Source organism: Myotis brandtii, unplaced genomic scaffold (assembly GCF_000412655.1).
Source record: "Myotis brandtii unplaced genomic scaffold, ASM41265v1 scaffold390, whole genome shotgun sequence".
Classification (NCBI taxonomy): Eukaryota; Metazoa; Chordata; class Mammalia; order Chiroptera; family Vespertilionidae; genus Myotis; species Myotis brandtii.
In genome coordinates, this window is record NW_005364954.1 from 995,525 (window position 1) to 1,015,846 (window position 20,322).

A 20,322-nucleotide genomic window follows, 5' to 3' on the forward strand; every position below is an offset into this window, starting at 1 on the left:
GTAGCGAGGAGCCTGGGCGAGCAGAGCCCGGTGAGGAAGACTTCTCCCTGAAAGACGACCATCCAGACAGGGCCTGGGCACAGGACAGCCTCCAGGAGTGGGGAGGGGGTGGAGGACGCAGGCTCCTGGCACGACTGTGGCCACGTGGAGCCCTCCTGGGAACGTCGCGCTGGCACTCCTGGCTGCCCGAGTCCTCTCTCCCCAGCCTGTGACAGGTCCACCTTCCTGCGCCTGGGAGCCAGGGAGGACACACAGGTGATGCCACAGCTGGGGCAGATGCTCTTCTGCCTGACAGCCCGGTGCCCCGAGGAGTTTGAATCTTATGGCTGCTACTGTGGGCAAGAAGGGCGAGGCGAACCCAGGGACGCCCTGGACAGGTAGGTGCACGAGGGTGGCAGGCGATGGCGCCGATGCTGCCTGCAGGGAGAGGTGAGAGCCCTCCTCCACCTGGGCCGTCACTCGAGGTCCACAAAGAGCTTGCTGCCTGCCTTACCTCACTCGGGTGGCTCCTGACATCACGGGCCCATTTTCCGGGTGAGCAGCTGAGGCTTGGCCTCATCTGAGGTCATTCACCCACGAAGGGGCAGAGCCTGACAGACCAGCCCCTGGAGAGGGTCACTCTAAAGACATAGTGATGAGCGACAGAGAGGGTGGGTCTCATTGATGTGCATGACGAGAGGCCACACTGAAATCAGCTCCTCACCAAGGTTTACATTCTGGGCAATTGGAGTGACTTTCACTTTAGATGCCTGTGCAGTGCGCAACCTGAGCCGGCACGCGTGGAGCGCGTGGCGTGTAGGAGCCAGCCGTGCACACGGAAGGAGGCACTGGCTCTCACTGTGGAGGGTGCGGGAGAAGCAGGCCCTGAGGGGCTCCCGGGGCAGCTGGGCAGTAAAGGCTTCTCCTTGGTCGTAGGTGCTGCTGGTCCCACCACTGCTGCCTGCAGCAGGTGGGGAGGCTGGGCTGCTGGCGCGGGAGGCTTCCTCGGCCGCCGGTGGTGTGCACGGACGGTGCCCCCAAGTGTGAGTGCGTGGGCCTCCCGGTGGGTTATCCTCTCACCCGCTCAGCATCATGACCACACTCAGGCGTAGACGCTCTTTTTCATCCATCGCATGACCTAACACGTCTTCCCTCTGAGGCGCGTATTAGACCCCTAGTCCACTGAGGAGAGTCCAGTTCAGAGGTGATGTCCGCGCCCAGGGCACAGGGCTGGCCAGGTGCACACCGGGCCCGTTACACAAGCCGGGCGCATTGCGTGCTCACCGTGTGCCGTCTGCTCCAAGCTCCTGCTGTGTGAGCGAGTTCATCCTCACAACCGGCCAGGCCAGAGCACCAGGAGGCGCCCCAGGTCACACAGGCAGTCAGTGCTGAGCTGGATCGGGACCTAAGACCCCACTGCCTCCGACCTCCAGCCGAGGCTTCACCAGGCCCGTGGGCCCCTTTTCCCGGGTGACATCTCCCGAGGGGCCCCGTCAGGATGGTGGCCCTGGCTGAAGGGCCAGGTAGGCTGCAGCTCCACTCCTCTCTCTCCTGGAGGCTCCTCTGTGGCTGCTCAGGGCCTCAGGCAGGATGGCTGGAAACTGCCACCGCCCCCTCTGCACATCACTCTTACAGCAGAGCGAGGGTTAGCACTGGGCCATTAGTCCCCTCCCCCTCCTGCATGCACCTCCTTGTAGGATCATGCGTGCCTCTCACTTGCCGGGAGCGCCATCCCTTCAATTTTCTACTTACCCAACAAACCTTCATTGGTAACTAGGAAACAGCATGCAGGATCCCTGCCTCAAGTCCCTCAGAGTCTAGACCAGTGATGGCGAACCTTTTGAGCTCGGCGTGTCAGCATTTTGAAAAACCCTAACTTAACTCTGGTGCTGTGTCACATATAGAAATTTTTTGATATTTGCAACCATAGTAAAACAAAGATTTATATTTTTGATATTTATTTTATATATTTAAATGCCATTTAACAAAGAAAAATCAACCAAAAAAACGAGTTCGCGTGTCACTTATGACACGCGTGTCATAGGTTCGCCATCACTGGTCTAGAGGGAAGAGAGACAAGTCAGTGACTCCCCTAATCTCAGGCCATACCTGCTAACAGGAGGTGGAGCCTGGAGAGTCTGGCAGTGAGGACGGGAGAAGTCAGGAGAGCAGTGAGGTGAGATCTCAGGTTTCCGAAGGCCATGCTGGTGTGGATGTTCCAAGGAAAGGGAAAGGAAAACCGAGGCATTTTGGGGACTCCTGGCAGCACAGGGTCAGCATATGGTTCTGTCTGGCCAGCAGAGAGAGTGGGGGTGGGGAGACTGCTGAGGGGGAAGGTGAGGCTGGGAGATAGACAGGTACCAGATCAGGAACGCAGACTGAAACACTGACATTCTGTCCTATAGCGGACCGGGGGCTGAGAGTGGGTTGAGAGCCCATGGGTGACAGATCAGAGTACTATTGTCGTGATATGCAACCACGCCGTGAGGTCTCGTGTGCCCAGCTGAAGGCTCGCAGAATCCAGGGATGTTGTATGTGCAGCTCGAACTCCCACAGAGCTTTAGGGATCCGGTCCCAACCCTGTGAGCTCTGAGCTCAGTGTCCCATACCTGGTGCAGGTGGCAGGCGCTGGGAGGGCACCCTGGAGCCTGCCCTGTCGTCCTGACACTGGGATTGGGGGGAAGGGCCGAGGGCTCCAGGAAGCAGGCTTGTGTGCGTCCACTCTGCTCCTCTTTTCCACCTGCTGCTGAAATGACATGTGTGCCTGGGCTGCTGGGAAAGCCAGTGCCTGAGACTTGGAGGGTTGGTGTAACGAGAGTATTTCCAGTGGCGGCATCAGTGCGCGCTGGACGTCCAGAGGTTCAAGAGGGGGATGGAGGCCACCTGGGGGCTCCATCTCCGTGGTCCCATGGCCCAGGGTGCTACTCTGTTCTCGCCCTCAAAGGTGTGGGCCAGAGCCTGTGCGAGAAGCTGCTCTGTGCCTGTGAGCAGACGGCGGCTGAGTGCATGGCATCGGCCTTCTTTAACCAGAGCCTCAAGTCGTCGGGCAGACAAGAGTGCCAGGGCCCCCAGCGCCCCTGCGAGGACGGAGGGCAAGGAGGGCTTCCGGCGTCCTCCCTGGGCTCCAGCTCCGAGGAGAACAGCGCGGAGGCCCTGCCCCCCACCGCACACCTGAGAACCAGGAGATTTCTGGGGAGGTCACTTGGTCCCGTGGGAGCCAGGCCACAACCTGGCCCCAGATAGAGCCCCGGAGAAAATGCCAAGCACACCTGCTCCCAGGCGCCTTGGGGCCTGAGCCGCCTCTCGGTCCTCCTCTGAGCAGAGGCTGGGGACAGAGGACCGTGGTGCTCCCAGCTCCCCTGGGAATGCCATCCGCAGGAGGCAGCGCAGGTGTGGCTCCACTTCCTGCAGCACACGATGGAGGTGCAATAAATATCCAATCAGTGCTTTTTCTCCCCTTGGTTTTGTGTGTTTTTAAGAAATGTAGGTACTGGTGCATGAATAGATTGCAAAGGTGAGAGGACAGAGACAATGGGAGGGGGAGGGGGGAGTCTATTCCCTAATCACTGGAAGCTAATTTTCTTCTATTAAAAAAGAATAGAAGGGAGTGTATGTAGTCAGCCAGTCTTATGAGGTCACCTAGGAGTCATCAATAACTCACCGAAGATGTACGCCAAGGGCTGAGATGACAGCACTTTTGGTCCGTGCCCTAAAAACACACCTGCCATCCTAGTTACTAGGAGAGGGGGCATGTGTCTCCCCCTCCCCCACGACGAAGAATCACCACTCACCCCGTCTTGGTCCTGGGCTTGTTTTCACAAATGAGGGTTTATCCCAGTGGCTGGAAGGCCAGGAATGAAGCACCACTCTAGACACACGCAGATTCTGTAAAAAACGGAACTATACCCCCCCACCTACTAGCTGAGATTTATTCTCTACCAGACTAAAGGCATCCCATCTTTAACCCTTGGCGGTCCAATTTTATTTTTGGAATTCAAACAGTCTGGTCCAAATTAATTGAATGTTGAACCGGTTTGCGGTGTCGACCTCAGCCTCGACGTTGGACCTGCTCCTAGCGCCTGGTCTGTCGAGTCAGCCTCGACGTTGCACCGAAAAGGGTTAAAAATCCCTTCATCGACCCATTAAGCAAGATGGGGGGGCGGGAGGGCGGTATTTGAAATAACCGCGTGCTTCCACGTTTAGTCCTGTCCTTAAGGATCAGACGAGGTGGTGCCACACTGGACGTCTTTTGCCAGCTCCACGCCGTCTGGTCCCACCTCTTGCTCCAGACCAGTGATGGCGAACCTATGACATGCGTGTCAGAAGTGACACGCGAACTCATATTTTTGGTTGATTTTTCTTTGTTAAATGACATTTAAATATATAAAATAAATATCAAAAATATAAGTCTTTGTTTTACTATGGTTGCAAATATCAAAAAATTTCTATATGTGACACGGCACCAGAGTTAAGTTAGGGTTTTTCAAAATGCTGACATGCCAAGCTCAAAAGGTTCGCCATCACTGCTCCAGACACTGCTGTGACACCCAGTTCCTGAGGCTCTGACCGGCCACACTGGGCGGTGGGGTCTGACAAGGCCCACCACACCTCCTACCTGCTGGCCACACCTCCTACCTTCTCTGATGAGGCGTGGGGCCCCTTGGAAACTGTTCCGCATCAGGCACACGCAATCCAGAGATGTGGGGGAGTTCACGCCAACAGGGCCTTGACCATGAGTAGAAGCCAAAGGCTACACGCTGCCCTGCCTGCCATCGCCTGGTGGACCGGCCTGAGCTCTCCTCCTGAGACGCCTTAGACTGTTGCGGAGGCTGGATCTGGCCAAGTCATCGGAGAATCCTCTTCACCAGCCCTTTCTCCATTTCAGAGGTTCCCTGGGATCACGCCCAGAGAAACCCCTGCCCGTGAGCCTGCCTTCGGCTCTGCTGTAGGAGAACCCAGACTAGGACAGGGCCCCCTACAGGCCGCCTCTGACTCAAAGTGCAAGTCAAAGGCAAACAGAAAACGAAGAGGCCGACTTTGGTGCTCGTTTTCCTGCTTTTTCATTCGTGTGAACTTGGTACTTGAGGTTAGTAATTTATCAGATGACAGACTAGTAACAGGATCCAACAAGTTAAAGCTGGAAGGAAAGCACATGAGATAGCAAACCATCCCGACTGCTCATCTCACACCTAAACAACAGGTTCCAAGCGTGGGGGGACTGGCCTGAGTCCACAGGATGGAGGCAGCTGCCAGGGGCTCAGGCCGCTCTGCCAACTGGAGGAGGAGCAGTAATGAACATACACATGCCCTGACGGTGGGCTTTACTCCCCATCATGTTCCAGATGAGGACTTCAAAGCCCCAAGGGCAGTCCCTTGCCTACAGCCCTTAGACAGGCAGTGGCAGGGGCGGGTTCCAGCCCAGAGCCCTGCTGCCCTGCTTTGCTGCAGCCTAAAGGAAGTCCCTGCAGTCAGCAGGGTGGGGAGGTCCCAGAGGAGCTGCTATTTTACAGGGAGACTCCCAGTAATTTATGCAGCAAGGAGGCGGGGCTGAAAGGAACCCGAAGACCTAGCAGAGAAGCAGCTGTGCTTCCCCATGTCCCGCTCACGGGTGACCTTCACCTCGGCCACACCTCCCTACAACCAGCCTTCACTCACGGGTCTGAGACTCCCAGTGGGTGTGAGGAGGAATCCACTCGGCAACCTGACTTTCACTAAAAATTCTCATTTTAGCTACAGCAACATATTGAATAAACGTATTTAGTAAATGTAAAAATAGCCATTATAAAAATGTACTTAGGCACCAATATTTTGATTTTGTTTTATTGCTCACATATGAATTGCAGAGTGGATTTTTACATTTCAAAAAGCTCACTTCGTTACACTGACAACATATATTGCCATGAATAAAACAAACGAGTTCCATTTTCAGACAGGAAGAGAAGGGCTATTCTGAGGAGGGAAGTTAACCACTGGTAAAGTGTGGCATTACTGTAAAAGAGAATGGGTTCAGAATTATTAAGGGTGCGTGCGTGTGCGTGTGTGCATGTATATGTGCCTGTGTGTGCGCGTGCACACGTGTCTGACTAACTTCAATGACAACGAACTCTGAGCAGAGACAACACAAGCATAGGAGGAACATTTAAATGTTAACTATTCAATGTCAAGAAAATATGATATAAGCAACTGTCTACAGCAAAAAAGTGATAACAGTTTATAAGAATTTTCAGTATCTACAAAAATATAGCCATACAGTGCCCGTCAACCAATCCCACACTCGCCGCCGCAGGCCCAGCTACAACACAGTACGCACCCCCCCTGCAGGAGCTCCTGAAGGCACAGGCCACAGGGCAGACCCGCTTCCAGGGAATCCTCGGCAACAAGACCAGCTCACTAACCGAGGGCACACAGAAGTCTACTGGGATTTAAAAACAAAACAAAACAAAACCCCTACAGAACAACCCAGTTCAACAGTTTACACACAGACCAGGAGAAGGCGATAAGCATGAACGGAAGTGGTTGTCCTGTCCATGCAACACGCACCGACCACGCCGAGACCTGGGATCCTTGGAGCAGGAGTGCAAACGAGTACATGTCTTCCTTTCCTAGACTCTCACATGACACGCTCCCACACAGAAGCACACAGTGCTCACCTGTAAAGTGACACCCGAGTGGATGGGGATTGTTTCTGCATGTCCCCCTGCTCTGACTTTCAAATGCACTGTCAACAATTAAGATCCTTCTTTAAAAATACAGAAGAAAAAAAGAAAATTAAAAAGACACAAAATTTGGCTTCTTAAATGGTGACGCATTTTAGCTGATCAAGAGGCAAATACAGTGACAGCTGCTATAGGATCACGACGCCCTCGGTGACCGCACTGTTACGCAGAAAACTAGGGCTTCTTCATGGACGTGTACTACAGCGGCCAGGACGTCGAGTGTCGTTTTAGAGGTTCAATGACTTCTATCTCTTGCAAAGTGCTTTAAGATGCTGTACTTTGGTTCATATGTTGAAAAAAGTTTGAGCATGCTTCTTTACTTTTTCTGTTTCTACTACATGTGCCCAGATAATCATAAACCAAAGGTGTAGCATGCCGCTCTTCACTGCAATTTTACAAACAAAAGCCAAAACCAAAACTGGTTTTTCAGTCACAATTTTTAATATGTGTATTTTTTATGTAAAAAGAAATAAAATTAAAAAAGGTAGAACTATAAACAAGTTATGTTATATAAATGTCCTAGGAGAATGTTGTAAGACTTGCAAAGACAATTGTTCATTTTGCCATGTAGTGGACTCACTGAAATGTATGTGGCTTTAAGACGATACCATGGGTCGGTCAGCAGGTGAGTAGAGTGTGAGTACACATCACCTTGGTGGCTTAAACCGACAGAAGCTTACATGACAATCCTTAGCACACTTGATTGCTAAAACCATAGGCACCCGTTAAATGTAATATAACAAACCCTAAACGCATATGTAATATAACAAACCTTGAACACAAATGCATACAAGCTACAGTTCAAATCCTACAAATTAAAGTCTGTTTTGGTAATTTTCTGACTATGATGATTAAAAACAATGAACAATATAAAAATGTAAATTAATGTGCTCTTAATAAAAATCAAAATGTGTACTCTTCACAGATGAACTAGTAACTGTTTTAAATGTCTTTTTTATACTAAATATATATATATATCTCATTTAATTAATTGAGCCACAGCAAAATACTACTATAATTTCAAAGCACAGTCTGTAAACTAATACATCTTATGATGTAAAAAATATTGCACAGTTCGGTATCTGGAGAGCAAGCTCTAAGCCTCTCACGTAGAATGATCAAACTCTCGGCAGAAGATACAGTATTACAAGAACCAGACACTTTAAAGTATGGCGACTGATTTAGGGTCATATTCTAGGCATATTATTCAACAAACGTCACTACCATAAACAAGCGGAGGAACGCCTATTGCACGTATCCCGGTAAGTGAACGAAGAGACGCCTGTCGCAACATTGGAAACACAGGAACAAAAGCCTCAGGCAGTCAGCAGCCCAGGACTAGCGTACTAGCATGTTTTCGCTTTTGCAGATAACCAAAACTAAAGCAAAAATCCTAAACAGTTGTGTAGATGTTTAAGAAATACAAGAGACACTTCATAGTCTTTCAACCCTCAAAGGCCTAATTTTCAAAAAAAAAAAAAAAAAACATGTTTGAGAAAAGTTTAAAATATACTGTTTAACAATGAAATAATGTTGAGACCAATACATGCTAAACTTTAAAGCCAACAGGAACCTCAAAAGAAATTAGTATGGCATAAATCTATCTTCAAAAGTACTTGAAATCACATATAGTTTCGAAATTTCTAGTATGGTATAACAAGCATTTGGTCAAATGTACGTTCCACCGCTGTTTTCAAGAAGTGTGTTATAGATGTAAAGTAAAGAGCCCGGCCTGCATTCCCAGGCTTTGACATTCTATGCTGAGGTCTTCCTGAGCCACTCAGTACACACATAGGTCAGGAAACTTCATCTCATAGACGGGGACAGACTGGTACTGGGCATGCCCAGAAGTAATGGTCAGTGTTCCCGACGGGCTGGGAGGAGGACTGGAAGAGAAGAAGGGCATTGTCAACAGTGACTTAGATGCACTTCCCGTCACAGAGCGTCCTAACTGCTATTGCCCCAGCCGGTGAGGAATTGAGGAGAAATGTACCTGGTTCAATATAGCATTCGAGTGCAAGTCTTCCAAAGCACCCGCTGTCCTTCTAGGGACATGCTAAAGGACAACTAGAAAAGCCAGAGACACCTGGACAAGAAATGGGAACAGACTGGCTAGAGAAGACAATGCCTACCAAGACAAGGTACTGTATGACCTCTCGTTTAACCTAAATGAAAAACGTAATTATTTAACATAATCAGCGACAAGTTTACAGGGGCTAACCGTTCCTATTTTGTTGTTGTTGTATTGCTGTTGTAACAACCCTTACCGTATGGTGAGTTCCAGTATTTGAGTAAGTCTATCATGAAGCAAATTCGCCTATAAAAGAAAAAAAAATGTTAAGAATGATTTATTGTTTTCCAAATACCCGTATGTAATAATACAAATGCAATTTTAAAGACAAAGCATAACTGTAACTATGAAGCTGATGGTACAGAATGCTGTAATATTTTGGTTTTGTTTGTCTCATATAATATAAAGTTTCTCTTTTACTCCTTTCCTAGTCTCACTGGTAAAAACAAACCAATGGACACACAAAATCACCCACAGCAAAAGCATTGAAAACCACTGCAAAAAAAAGTATCAAAGCCACACCAATCTTTAACATGCAGCTTGGGATCTCTCATTTCCATCAGCTTCTGTGACACTAAGAAACTGTTTAGCTTCACAGCTATCTAAGCGTTGAAGTTTCGGTCCCTGTCTGATACATCACCTTGTCTTCTGCTGATTCGTCTAAACATGGAGCCTACCAACCAATTACCAAGAAAGTTTCCCCCAAATCACACTCCACCCCTGCCCCTTCAGCATTTAGTCACTCACTTTGGATTCACACTGTGCTGCTATTTCTTCAAAAGGTGCTTTCTGGAATTTCTCTATCACCAGACGCCTCTTCTCCTTTTCCTGCTCTTCCATTCCATTGGTATCTGTGTACATGTTTACAGAGACCCGTTAAAGCAACACAGAATTTCAGGGACCCTTCCAATGACCATAAGAGTAAATGATCTCAAAACCAAAAAGAAACAATTTATAATATTACTTTTATAAGGAAAAAAGCAAAAGGTGTAACATGCTTTGAAATGTCTTAGTTAAGACTAGAAAGCAACACTTATGAAAAATGTTTTTAAATCTCAGGGTTCAAACTACACAGGCCCCTTTTCATAGACAAGCTCTGTTGGCCACCGAAACAGCAGAGCACGACCGCTTCCTTCCCGAAGGAGGAATCTTCTCTCAATAGCCACGCGCTGGCACAGACGAGGCGCTGGAGGAACCTGCTCAACTGGCTACCGAATGCACAGGACAGACCACTCTGCTGGCCTTTCCCATTTATCGCCCACAATCCGGAAAGCGGGTTCTTATCTGAAGATGACGTATGGTCTAGCCAAAGTTTGCGATACAGTAAAATAACAAATGTCTACCTTGTCACAGATCATTATTTTCCTTGGTATAGACAGACTTTCCTAGAATTGTGCAAGCATATTACAGTGCATTCTAATGCCACCCTTATTTGTTGGCCAGCATGCAGGCTGCACGAACTTATGAGAAATAGGATGAAAACTCTGAGAAGTGCTGGGAGAAGTAAACAGAGTGGTTTTTAACAGGCACATAGAAGTACAATGAGAAGTGAGTTTGCCATGGGTGAGAGTGTCAGCAGGCACGACAGTGTCACGTTAATCCCTGCTATGTCATCAATGAAAACACCAGGCAGGAAATTAACCTTCTCCCGAGATCACACAGCTAGAAATGCTGCAGCCAAATTTCACACCAGGTTGGACTGACTCTGTGGTCTTCACTTATCTTGGTATAAAGTATTACTCTCATTTTTTATAATTGTAAAAACCTAAAGAACGTAACTAAAGAAATCAATTACACATTTATACAGGAATCAGCATATAAACATGTACTAAGATAAAGATAAACTATCAAAATACTGGGGGAGTTAATGAGTACAAAAAATCTCACCAATTGCTTTCTTTAATGCTTCAAAGGTAATTTCTTCAGTGTTACTAACCTAGAGAAAAGGGATTTTAAGTAAAATAGTTAAGAAAGGTCGATATAAATAATACTTTCATGCAGTTACAAGTAATAGAAGAGCTTTTACAAGATTTTTTCTTCTCTGTGTTGGCGTGATTTGTAATTATACTCCACAAATGTGACAATGGTGTACTTTAGGGGTTCCCAAAAAAGTCTACAGGCTATCACTGGGCTGGCCGGATGTGCATCCTGGGCCCCCAAGCAGCGCTGAGTAGAACCAAGCTGCAGTGGGGGAAGTGCAACGAGACCAGAGCCCCCCGACGGAACGGCTTCATAGGGACAGTGCTTGCAAGCACCCCCGGCAGAGGTTACGCGCTGTCTCAGCCATGTAACCAGTGAGAAATGAGTTCTCTATAGTCTCTATAAGTTTCGGCACCTCATACTGTTTACAAAGCGAAAATAAAATAATCTAAAACTGTAAATAGTTTAAAAGCAAGAATCCCTACTTTGGGAAGTGTTCAGTGAGAACAGTTCACCGACAGCTTAAATGACCACGTTCTGGGTCTTCCAAGGCCCACCACCAAGTCTTATGCTCCAGAAACCCCCTCTGACTGGGGCTCCCACGTCTCCCTAGCGCTCGGAGATGTGCGGAAAGTGCGTTATGATGAAGGTCAGTAACACTCGGTGGTGCCAGCACGTTTCAGGAAGGATTGTTTTCAGGAGGGATAGTAGATCCAGCGACTACGTTATCTCTGAATGGAAATGAAGAAATGGGATGTGAGTACTTGCCTGGGCTCTGGTCATCCCTAATTTTAGCTCATGAGCTTCCTTTGCTAAGTCTAAGGCAGCGAGACTAAGGAGAGCGGAAGCCTGCGCGCTCTGCACCTGCGTGGATGCAATGCAAAGGCTTGAGCGGAAGCCAGCGGCACAGCTCCACTGCCTCGGCTTCCTACTGAGGCTCAGAGTTGTAGCTGAAGTCACATTAAACTTGGGGTCTCCGGTGGCTCTGTTCTAGATGTCTGGAGCAGATATATAAGATTAGGCTCTGGCTGGTCAAGTATTTGTATCTAGAAGCAATCTAGTACCTCAATGAGAAAAACAAAACGGTGGTTCTTGTAACTGGTTAAGAGGACCAGACTTCTGACCAACCACCACAGCCCAGGAGAAAGAACACCGGGGACTTCACTTATTACCTGTTCCATCTGGACAGGTGAGAAGCCAGCGTGCTTTACTTAACAGATCCTCTTCCCTGTTGGTTATTGTCCTTAATTCAGGTCACGATAACTGTCTCTCAGCATCTAAACCAAGTCGTCCTGCCCCTGTCCCTTTTGGTAACCTCCTTTCTCTAACTGGCTCTCAGTCTAACTTGCTCTGCCTTCAGCACAGGGTCCTCCTGCCCCCGACCCTCCTCTTCATCCCCGGCCTGGCCGCTCCAGGTCCTCAGAGCTCTGTCCAGGCGACTGCAAGGCTCTCCCCCTCCAGTCATGCTTCTCAGTCACTGTGTGCGGCACAGCTCTGAAATGACTACCTGAATTTCAGTGTTTCCCTGTTTCCTACCCAACTACATGCAAAGTCCTTAGGCTGGTAATAAAAACCTTCTATAATTTGTCTTCAATCTTGTTTCCCCAGATTCCCTTTTATGAACCCTATTTTTAAAAAATTGCTTTATAATAGTGTTTAATGATTCATATGTTTCATACAATGGAGCTGCTAAAAACAAGCCAGCTACTCCATTTGGTGCTCAGCTAAACTAGAATCTGCTTCAACTCTACCTGGCGTGCTGGAGTCACGGAAAAACAGGGCAAAGGCACCATCCCCGAAGAGTTTCCAGTTCCTCTCACGTATGACTTTTGCCTCATGTGTGATCTATAGCTCTGACCTAGACTGTACAACACCCTTGGGCCTGCATAAAATCTGCAATTCATCTTTTTTTAATCAGTTCTAGGTCACTTCCACGGGCACTTCAGTAATTGTGTGGCACCTGGCACAGCAGGCCCTGACCACTGTTGCTGACCTTAGGATCATTGTTTGTTAGCACACATGCAGGAATCTTCAGTTATAATTGGGAAAAAGGCAAGAGTATACATGTACCAGTATAAAATAGATCTGTTATTTGTCCTAGAATACACAATAATCCTGTTCAGCCAACTGTTGCTTAATTTTGTACAAAGAAAAAGTGAGTATACATACCCTCTCATCCATTCCCCCAAATAATTAAGCACTGACTACCACACCTCTTAGAGAAGAATGAGTGGTGGTTCGAATCTCACATCCATTATGCATTGAAATCATGCCTACAGTGCTCAGAGAGAACACTAGACGTCAAAGGTCATGTCTACAGTGCTCAGAGAACACTAGAGGTCAAAGGTCATGCCTACAGTGCTCAGAGAGAGCACTAGAGGTCAAAAGTCATACCTATAGCACTTGAATCTATTACTCAACTGGTAATTTTATCTCAGGAGGCAGGCACGCCTCCATTACATTTTAGCCATTTATCTTTTTGAAATAATTAAAGAGTTTTAGAAAAAGTTAACATATGTATATATTGATATATAAGGCAATTTTTAGAAAAGCAATTCACAGTAAGCTAAGGTTTGAATAGCAAATGTTGGAACTGACATACCTCAAGTGGACCAGATATCTCAACAGACTATAGTGACAATTAGAGTTGTATCTAGAGAAGACACAAGCTTGCTATGATCTCCATCTAAACAATCTTCTGACTTTGTTTTTAAGTTATAAACCTAAAAGCAGATATTAGTTAGATCTGAAGACTAACTGAGATTATGTATGTAAAATTTCAAATAATTTTGATCAAATATTAGAGTACTGTTTTTAAATGAGCAATTTTCTTAACTGATCCACTATTAGCTAATGTACTTGTTCATGGTTTGATATTTTGCTACACCATTAACTGGTGAATACCTAACTGACCCAAATCTCTCCTACCCTCACCATGTAATTAGTTCTAGCCTAGAAGGTAATTTCTTTTGTCTCCTGGTATTTGAACAATCATTCCCAATATGCAAATCAGATTCCATAACGGTCAATGGGTTTGAAATTCCAACCAGCTCAAGGACATCTTTTAGTAAACACTTTACTTAACTTTTCAAATGCTCAGTGGGAGGCATGTTTGACTTTGGACTTACAATAAAGAAGGCTCTTTAACAAGTTAAGAAATATATTAATGGATTAATGTAAAGTTCATGTTCAAGAATCTTCCCTCGACCTTAAGTCTTTATGCAAATGTCTTTTCAGTTCATTTTCTCAAAAAAGGACTGTTTGTAACAGTTTGAAGGGCTTTATATGTATCTTTAAAAGAAAGAAATACAGTTAACAAAAGGAAAATGGAGTAATACCAGTCAATAAAATAAGTTATACTCTTGGCAAAATAAACTGTATAAACTAAGGCTTAAGATGATTTTCTTCCCTCAAAATGTAACAGCACCAAATTCAAAATCATTACAAGACAGAGCGAGCAAGATACCCTCCTCACCAGCAAGGAGAAAGAAATTAAAATGGCTCAGAAGAGGTGAGTTTGGGAAGATGATTTTTCTGGAGCCTTAAATTGGCAAGAAACTTTCAGCCAATCTCAGAGCCCCACGTTCCACAAGGAGCACTAACTGCCTCGTGATGCTCTGCAGACAATTTCTTAATAAAATGGATTGTTCTACCCGATGGGGAGATGAACAGCACGGAAGATGCATGTTAGTCAACTGTACCCTGGCCCCCAAACTGTTTGAATTCTTGAGGACAAATTAACTGGCGGGGACCGAGGGGGGACGAGAGAGGAGGCTGAGAAAGCACGAATTCAGACAACTTCCTTCCCCTTTCCTCAGATGGATATTCTTTTAATGATTTATACTGTACACATGAGAAACAATGAAGTACCTAGGAAGGCAAACAATGGATAAGCCAAGGAGGAGGCTGACTTGGCAGGCTGGCATTGCGGCACTTTTACCCGACTATCAAAAAGTCTCTGGTGACTGTGTGGTAAGTCCCGAGAGTGCGGCTGCGCTTCTTCCTACCACTCGGGAGGTTACACTCTCGTGCGCTAGTGAGACAGGAGGAGAGCGTTACATCTCTGAGGGTCAGGTGAGGCCCAGCCCTTAAAGACACAGGTCAGCGAGAGAGCCTCACCAACGCTATGCTCATTACACTTACTATCTAAAGTGATAAAAAATGTCCCTCACAGAAGAAGTTTTGAAAATTTTAAAGTTGTGAGCATCTGAAGTATCTATCTCCATTTATTCTCATAATTTGTGTTTCATAAATCTTTAAAAACAGGATCTAGAGGCCTCCTAATTTAATGATAGGTCTTAAGTGACATTTCTTTCTTATAAAAAAATCTTACTTGGTTCTGTTTTCAGTTCCTGTTATTACACTAAGTTACATTGTAAACCCTAATATCATACATGTTACATTATGTATCTTTATAAATAGCCAAAATGAGTTTAGTAAATAAATTACAAGTAAGTTCCAGGCTGAATCAGATTAATTTCTACTACAATAAAAACTGCTGATTTGGGGATAATTAGAGTTACATTAGCTCCTATTTGAAAGCATGGAGGGCAAAAAATTCTTTTAAATTGATGTCTATCCCAAGACAGCACTGAGCACAAACTATCAGCAACTCACCACATCGTCCGAAGGGAGGCTGCCGGGTAGAATATCCACCTGAATGGACACGGTGTCCACGATACTTTTTCTTCTAGAAAGTCGATCTTCATCTAAAAAAAAAGCCCCTGTTATATGCCAGCAAGAAATGGTGTGTCATTTATAAACAACATGCTTCAGGTTTCAAAACACTTCAGACAATTAAGACAGTGTTTTTTTTTTTTTTTGCTTTTTCTAAATATACAAGGCACCGTGTTCTCAGACCCACACATTTTGTGATGCAGCCATTTACAGCCTGCGCCATTCTAGCTTCCTAGTCCCACTTTGATTATCCGTGGTTTCATTCCGAGGGGGAAGAGTGAAGGACTAGAGGAGGCCAGAATAATGAACCAGTTACTCTCTTACTGACCACCTCTCCCTCGGGTTGCCTTCCAAGGTAGTGATTGATGCCACTAATCGAATTTGGTAGTTGACTCTTTTTCTGGGCACACAGTAGGACTGCAATTATATGGAAGATACGCAGTTAGAATCTGAGCACCAAGGAAATTTTTTCCTGTTTCAAACCAGTAAGGAGCTGCGATTGTGCCATCACAGCCTAACTTGGGCAGCGTTCTTCACCGTGGCACTGCTGGCATATTAGGCCAGGTAACCTGTAGGACCTGTCAGTGCACTGCAGGATGGTCAGCAGCACCCCTAGTGTCCACCACTCGATGCAGTAGGCCTGTCCGAATGGTGATAACTAAACATGCCTCCGGATTGGTAAGTGTCCCCTGGGATGGGGAAAATCACTCACTGAGAACCACCGACCCAGTCCATCCGACTGAGAACAGACCTTTGTACAGTTGTCCCTATGTGCCTCCATCACGATACCAGCTGTTTAAAGCACTGACCACATTGCTCTCCAAGCAATCCTACTCCTCCCCTGATGAATTAAAAAGGCGCTCTGGGCCTCTCGTCAGATCTTACATAGTAACTGCCGCTGCTCCTGACTGATCTAGTGCTCAAGTCCAAGTGCCTTTCCTACAACCTGAGTCTTGTTAGCTCACCTGCCTTCTACACCTTCCTACAGACAGAGACCTCTCCTGGAACTCTTCATTCCCTGCCCTGGACGCACCCCCCCCCCCCAAAGATTCGTATCTTTCAGGCCTAATCACATATATCACTTCCTTCAAAACCTTAACTATCACGTACCCCTCTTTCTTCTAGCTACGGAAATTTACTCTCAGTTAGGACTGGTCTTCCCTTCAGTCACTGTCACCTTCCACCCCCACCGGGCCTTGTACTGCAGACACGGAGTTAGTGTCTCATCTCCCCCCCCATTCCAGAAATGCAGTGACCGACGGATTTGGGTCTGTCACGCAGGAGTCACTCGGTTCTGCTCTATGAAGGCCGAGGGATGGAAACAGCACCTGCTCCACGTGACAACTGCTCCTGCACCGAGTTCTGCGAGTTTTCAGGTCACTGTTTTACTGCCGGCTAGTAGCGAGCTCACCTAAGAGACTGCATTCTTTCTGTATCTCCTCCATGATCATGCGCTTTGATATAAATTAGCAAACATAATGGAACCGCTACAAAATAGTATGTGATCATCATGCCAACTTGCTTGTACCCTCCAAGCAGGCCAATGTCCAAGGTCTCACTAGAACGCAAACTGAGCGACACACAGCCTACGTCACCAAGAGCACGAGAAGAAAGCCTCGCTTGACATACGATGGCTGGGGGTTGCAGAGAGAGTCAAACTGAAACCTAAGACAGAGGGAAAGAGAAGGACGGGCAGGAAAGGGGTCAGTGGGGGCGAAATCAGTGAGAACAGAAGGGAAGCATTGAGGAGACAGAAAAAGAGTCAAAGTTTTAAAAGGAAAGGAAATAAACTTTAATGGGAAACCATACACATATCCTCGAGCGTCTGACCTGTATAGTCACCTGCTTACAGGGCTGCAGCAAAGCCCAGGTGCACAGCCGGCACCTTGTCCATCTGCACAAACGTACTGTTCCTAAATCAGAGTGTCTGTCCTGCGCTGCCTGCCATGCCCGCTGAGATGCAGCCTCGCCCCCTCCTGGACCGCCCTGCCCTCCGGCTCCAGAGAATGCCCGGCCGCCATCTCAGAGTCTGAGCACACAGCCTGGGAGACGTTTGCTTCCCTTCCCCCAAGGGGGCTGGGGCAGTCCCAGACACTGCTGACTGTGTCCCTTCCATTTTCCACCCCCTCCCTCCTGTATCCTCAGGTTTGAACAGGAGCAGGATTTCAGAACCAATACTTAGAGCTGCGCCTCACTCCTCCCATGCTGCTCTGCTGCCACCTGGTGCACCCACACGTAACGTACACACTTGACCCAGACGGCTAAGGGAGAAAGGAGTCTGAATGCAAGTGGCACAGAACTACATTACATGGAACTTTCTGTGGCTATTTAAAAGTTAGATATAGAAACTGTCTTCAAACTGTATACACTGAATCATAAATGCGACTTGGGCTACAATACTGCTCAGATTCTATTAAAGAGCTAACTGGGGAGAACAAAATTTCACAAATAACTTATCTTCACAAACTCAAAATGTCACAGTTTAATGCTGATATTACTTACAAAGGTATGTTTTGGTCCTATAGAAAAGCGCAAAATTCCACAGAATTAATGCATACAGGGTGGGGCAAAAGTAGGTTTATAGTTAAAATACAAATAAATATAAATAAGTAACTAATAAATTATAATGTAAGAATAAACTGTGTTCTGCATTACTCACAATTGTAAACCTACTTTCGGCAACCTCTTTATTTATAGAGTAAAAACCAACCAAAAATCATGGAATAAAAAGTAATAACCAAGTTGTTTAATTTCAGCCTTCCTATCCTCATTTGTAAACAAAGATAATGCTACCTCCCTCACTGAACTATTTTAAAGGTTAAATAAATAAGTGAACATGAAGTACACATCACAGTGCCTAGCACACAGCAGGTGCCTAATAAATGGCAGCTGCTATCATGATGATGGTAGTGTATATATGTATATCTATTTCTATATCTACCTCCAATACACACACACACACACACATCTATGTCACACAACAAACTAAATCTGTTTTGCTTTTTTTTCTTCAGTATGATGTTCTTAAACCCCTTAATTTTCAAAATTATCACCTGATGGTTATAGAGCCAAAGGAAAACACAATGCCCGACTGACTGTCTCACAAGAAGCATGTATTCTGCACTGAGGCAGGGCACACGCCCCACAGACTGCTGTACACCACCCATCTTTACAAATCAGAGAACTCGCACTCCGACTGCTGCATTATATAACCAAGTATTGAAATGTTCAGAATTCTTCCAGTCAGTGATAGAGAGGCATTAAGAAAGGAATACATCTTTTTTCAGGGGTGGGAGGAAATGAAAAGAACAAACCACCTGTTTAAAAAAAAGCACCAGAATGTTCACTAAAAACTGTTAAGAGTTAAAGGATCAGGGTCGAAGGAAAGAAGCAGTGCAAATTAACTACGGCTATGGGGAGGCAGAGTGAAATCATAAGGGAACTTGTAGGTGTGGAAGGTGTGCAGGCACCGGTCCCGCTCTAAAAAGCATGTCTGATTAAGCTACTCTCCTACAGGATCGGGGGAAGGGCAGCCAGACCGACGCTGGGTTTACCTTCGTACTTGTGCCTGGGCTTAGGAGGGTTTTTGCCTGAAGGAAAGAAAGCTAAAGCCACACAATAAGAATGAAATATTTTTAAAGACTTTTAAATTACAATGCTCTACTAATGTTTTATTCTTAGCATTTTTATTTCCCCAAGGAACTCATGCAGAATAAAATCTTGTATAGCACAGAATATAAAATAAAATGCAAAAGAATTCACTAACATCTCAGATGCTACGAACAACTATCTTTGTAATAAATGTATGTATTTTGGATCTACATTATACAAAAAGATAAGTATTTATAAAGATTGTGCTACCTTTAGTGATTATTCCATAAAACCACCTAACTGAACTCAAACAGTTCTCTTATACAACAGAGGTTTCCCCAAAGGAAGAACTAGTTCTACCAAATTTAATATTTATATAATCACCAAGTGAAAATGAAGGCAGAAGATATTGTTTGGTTTTAGTATCTAAAGTAAAAATCAACTGTAAGACACTATGCAGTTTTGCCATGAAGCACTGCAGAATTACTGTGGTCAATGATAAGAAGAGAGGAAATAAATAGTGCATAGAAGAAAGCATATTCTTAACTCACAACGTTTGAGACTTCTTTGCACAGCAAATGATCTGTACTCTTTCACGTGACAAAAGTTGCCTAATTCATTAAGCTCAATAAACACAATTAACTAATTAAACAATTTTCACCCATTTCCCATTTCCATAAGTTAAACACAACATTGGTTAATGAGGAAAGATCTCACTTTCCTTCTTTGTTTAAAGTATATTATTATTTAGTGCAACTAAAATAATCACTGAAGATTAAATCTGTTCATGATAAAATCGCACACAGGGGTGGGCAAAAGTAGGTTAATAATAATACAATAATTAATAAATAATAATAAAAGAATAACAGTTTAGCATACTTATAACTGTAAACTTACTTTTGCTCATCCCTGTATATACCTTTAGAGACTTATTAAGTTTTCAAGAGGAAAATAGAAAAATACAAGTAACCATCCTTGAGCATTTGTAAAGCTGTGGTACAGTAAATATACAAACTATTTTCATTGCTGAGAGTGGAAAAGTTATTGAAACATATCATTAGAATGAGAGTTCTAATCAGCCTCCACTCACCTGTGACTTGTGGTACATATGGCACTGACAATCTCTCAACACTATAGCCACTTCCACCTAGTGACTCTGCAATCTTGTTGGTCAAAAAGTACAAACTTTTGTCATGTTTCTCCAAAGATTTTGGAAGCCTGTCAGATTGATCAAACAAAAGTAATTCAGTGTTATTTAAATTACCGAGTAAAAATAAGTTATCATTCAAACATTCCAGGTCAAAGCCTAAATACTATAAATGAACTGTAATTAGCAATAGGCATAGTATAATTTAGAGGACTAATTTG

General features: G+C 45.4%; 2 protein-coding genes across 4 annotated transcripts in view; one reads left to right on the forward strand and one right to left on the reverse strand.

The window, feature by feature from the left end:
- The window catches only part of OC90 (otoconin 90), a 32,035-nt gene extending 28,727 nt beyond the window's left edge, over positions 1-3,308 (forward strand). Inside the window, exons 12-14 of the mRNA XM_014544990.1 lie at positions 206-377; positions 916-1,022; positions 2,924-3,308. Of these exons, the coding sequence (XP_014400476.1) occupies positions 206-377; positions 916-1,022; positions 2,924-3,222 (578 nt within the window). The 3' untranslated portion in view covers positions 3,223-3,308. The remainder of the gene's footprint in view (positions 1-205; positions 378-915; positions 1,023-2,923) is intronic.
- Positions 3,309-5,783: 2,475 nt separating this feature from the next.
- Positions 5,784-20,322, reverse strand: part of EFR3A (EFR3 homolog A) — a 45,936-nt gene continuing 31,397 nt past the window's right edge. The window contains exons 18-24 of one of the 3 annotated variants that reach the window (XM_014544991.1): positions 20,045-20,172; positions 18,918-18,968; positions 15,304-15,395; positions 10,654-10,702; positions 9,514-9,617; positions 8,963-9,012; positions 5,784-8,581 (exon numbers count right to left, since the gene is read on the reverse strand). In XM_014544991.1, the coding sequence (XP_014400477.1) occupies positions 8,476-8,581; positions 8,963-9,012; positions 9,514-9,617; positions 10,654-10,702; positions 15,304-15,395; positions 18,918-18,968; positions 20,045-20,172 (580 nt within the window). In that variant the 3' untranslated portion in view covers positions 5,784-8,475. Of the gene's footprint in view, positions 8,582-8,962; positions 9,013-9,513; positions 9,618-10,653; positions 10,703-14,489; positions 14,720-15,303; positions 15,396-18,917; positions 18,969-20,044; positions 20,173-20,322 lie in introns of those variants that run through there. The other 2 variants (XM_005872784.2, XM_014544992.1) reach the window with 2 other exon arrangements.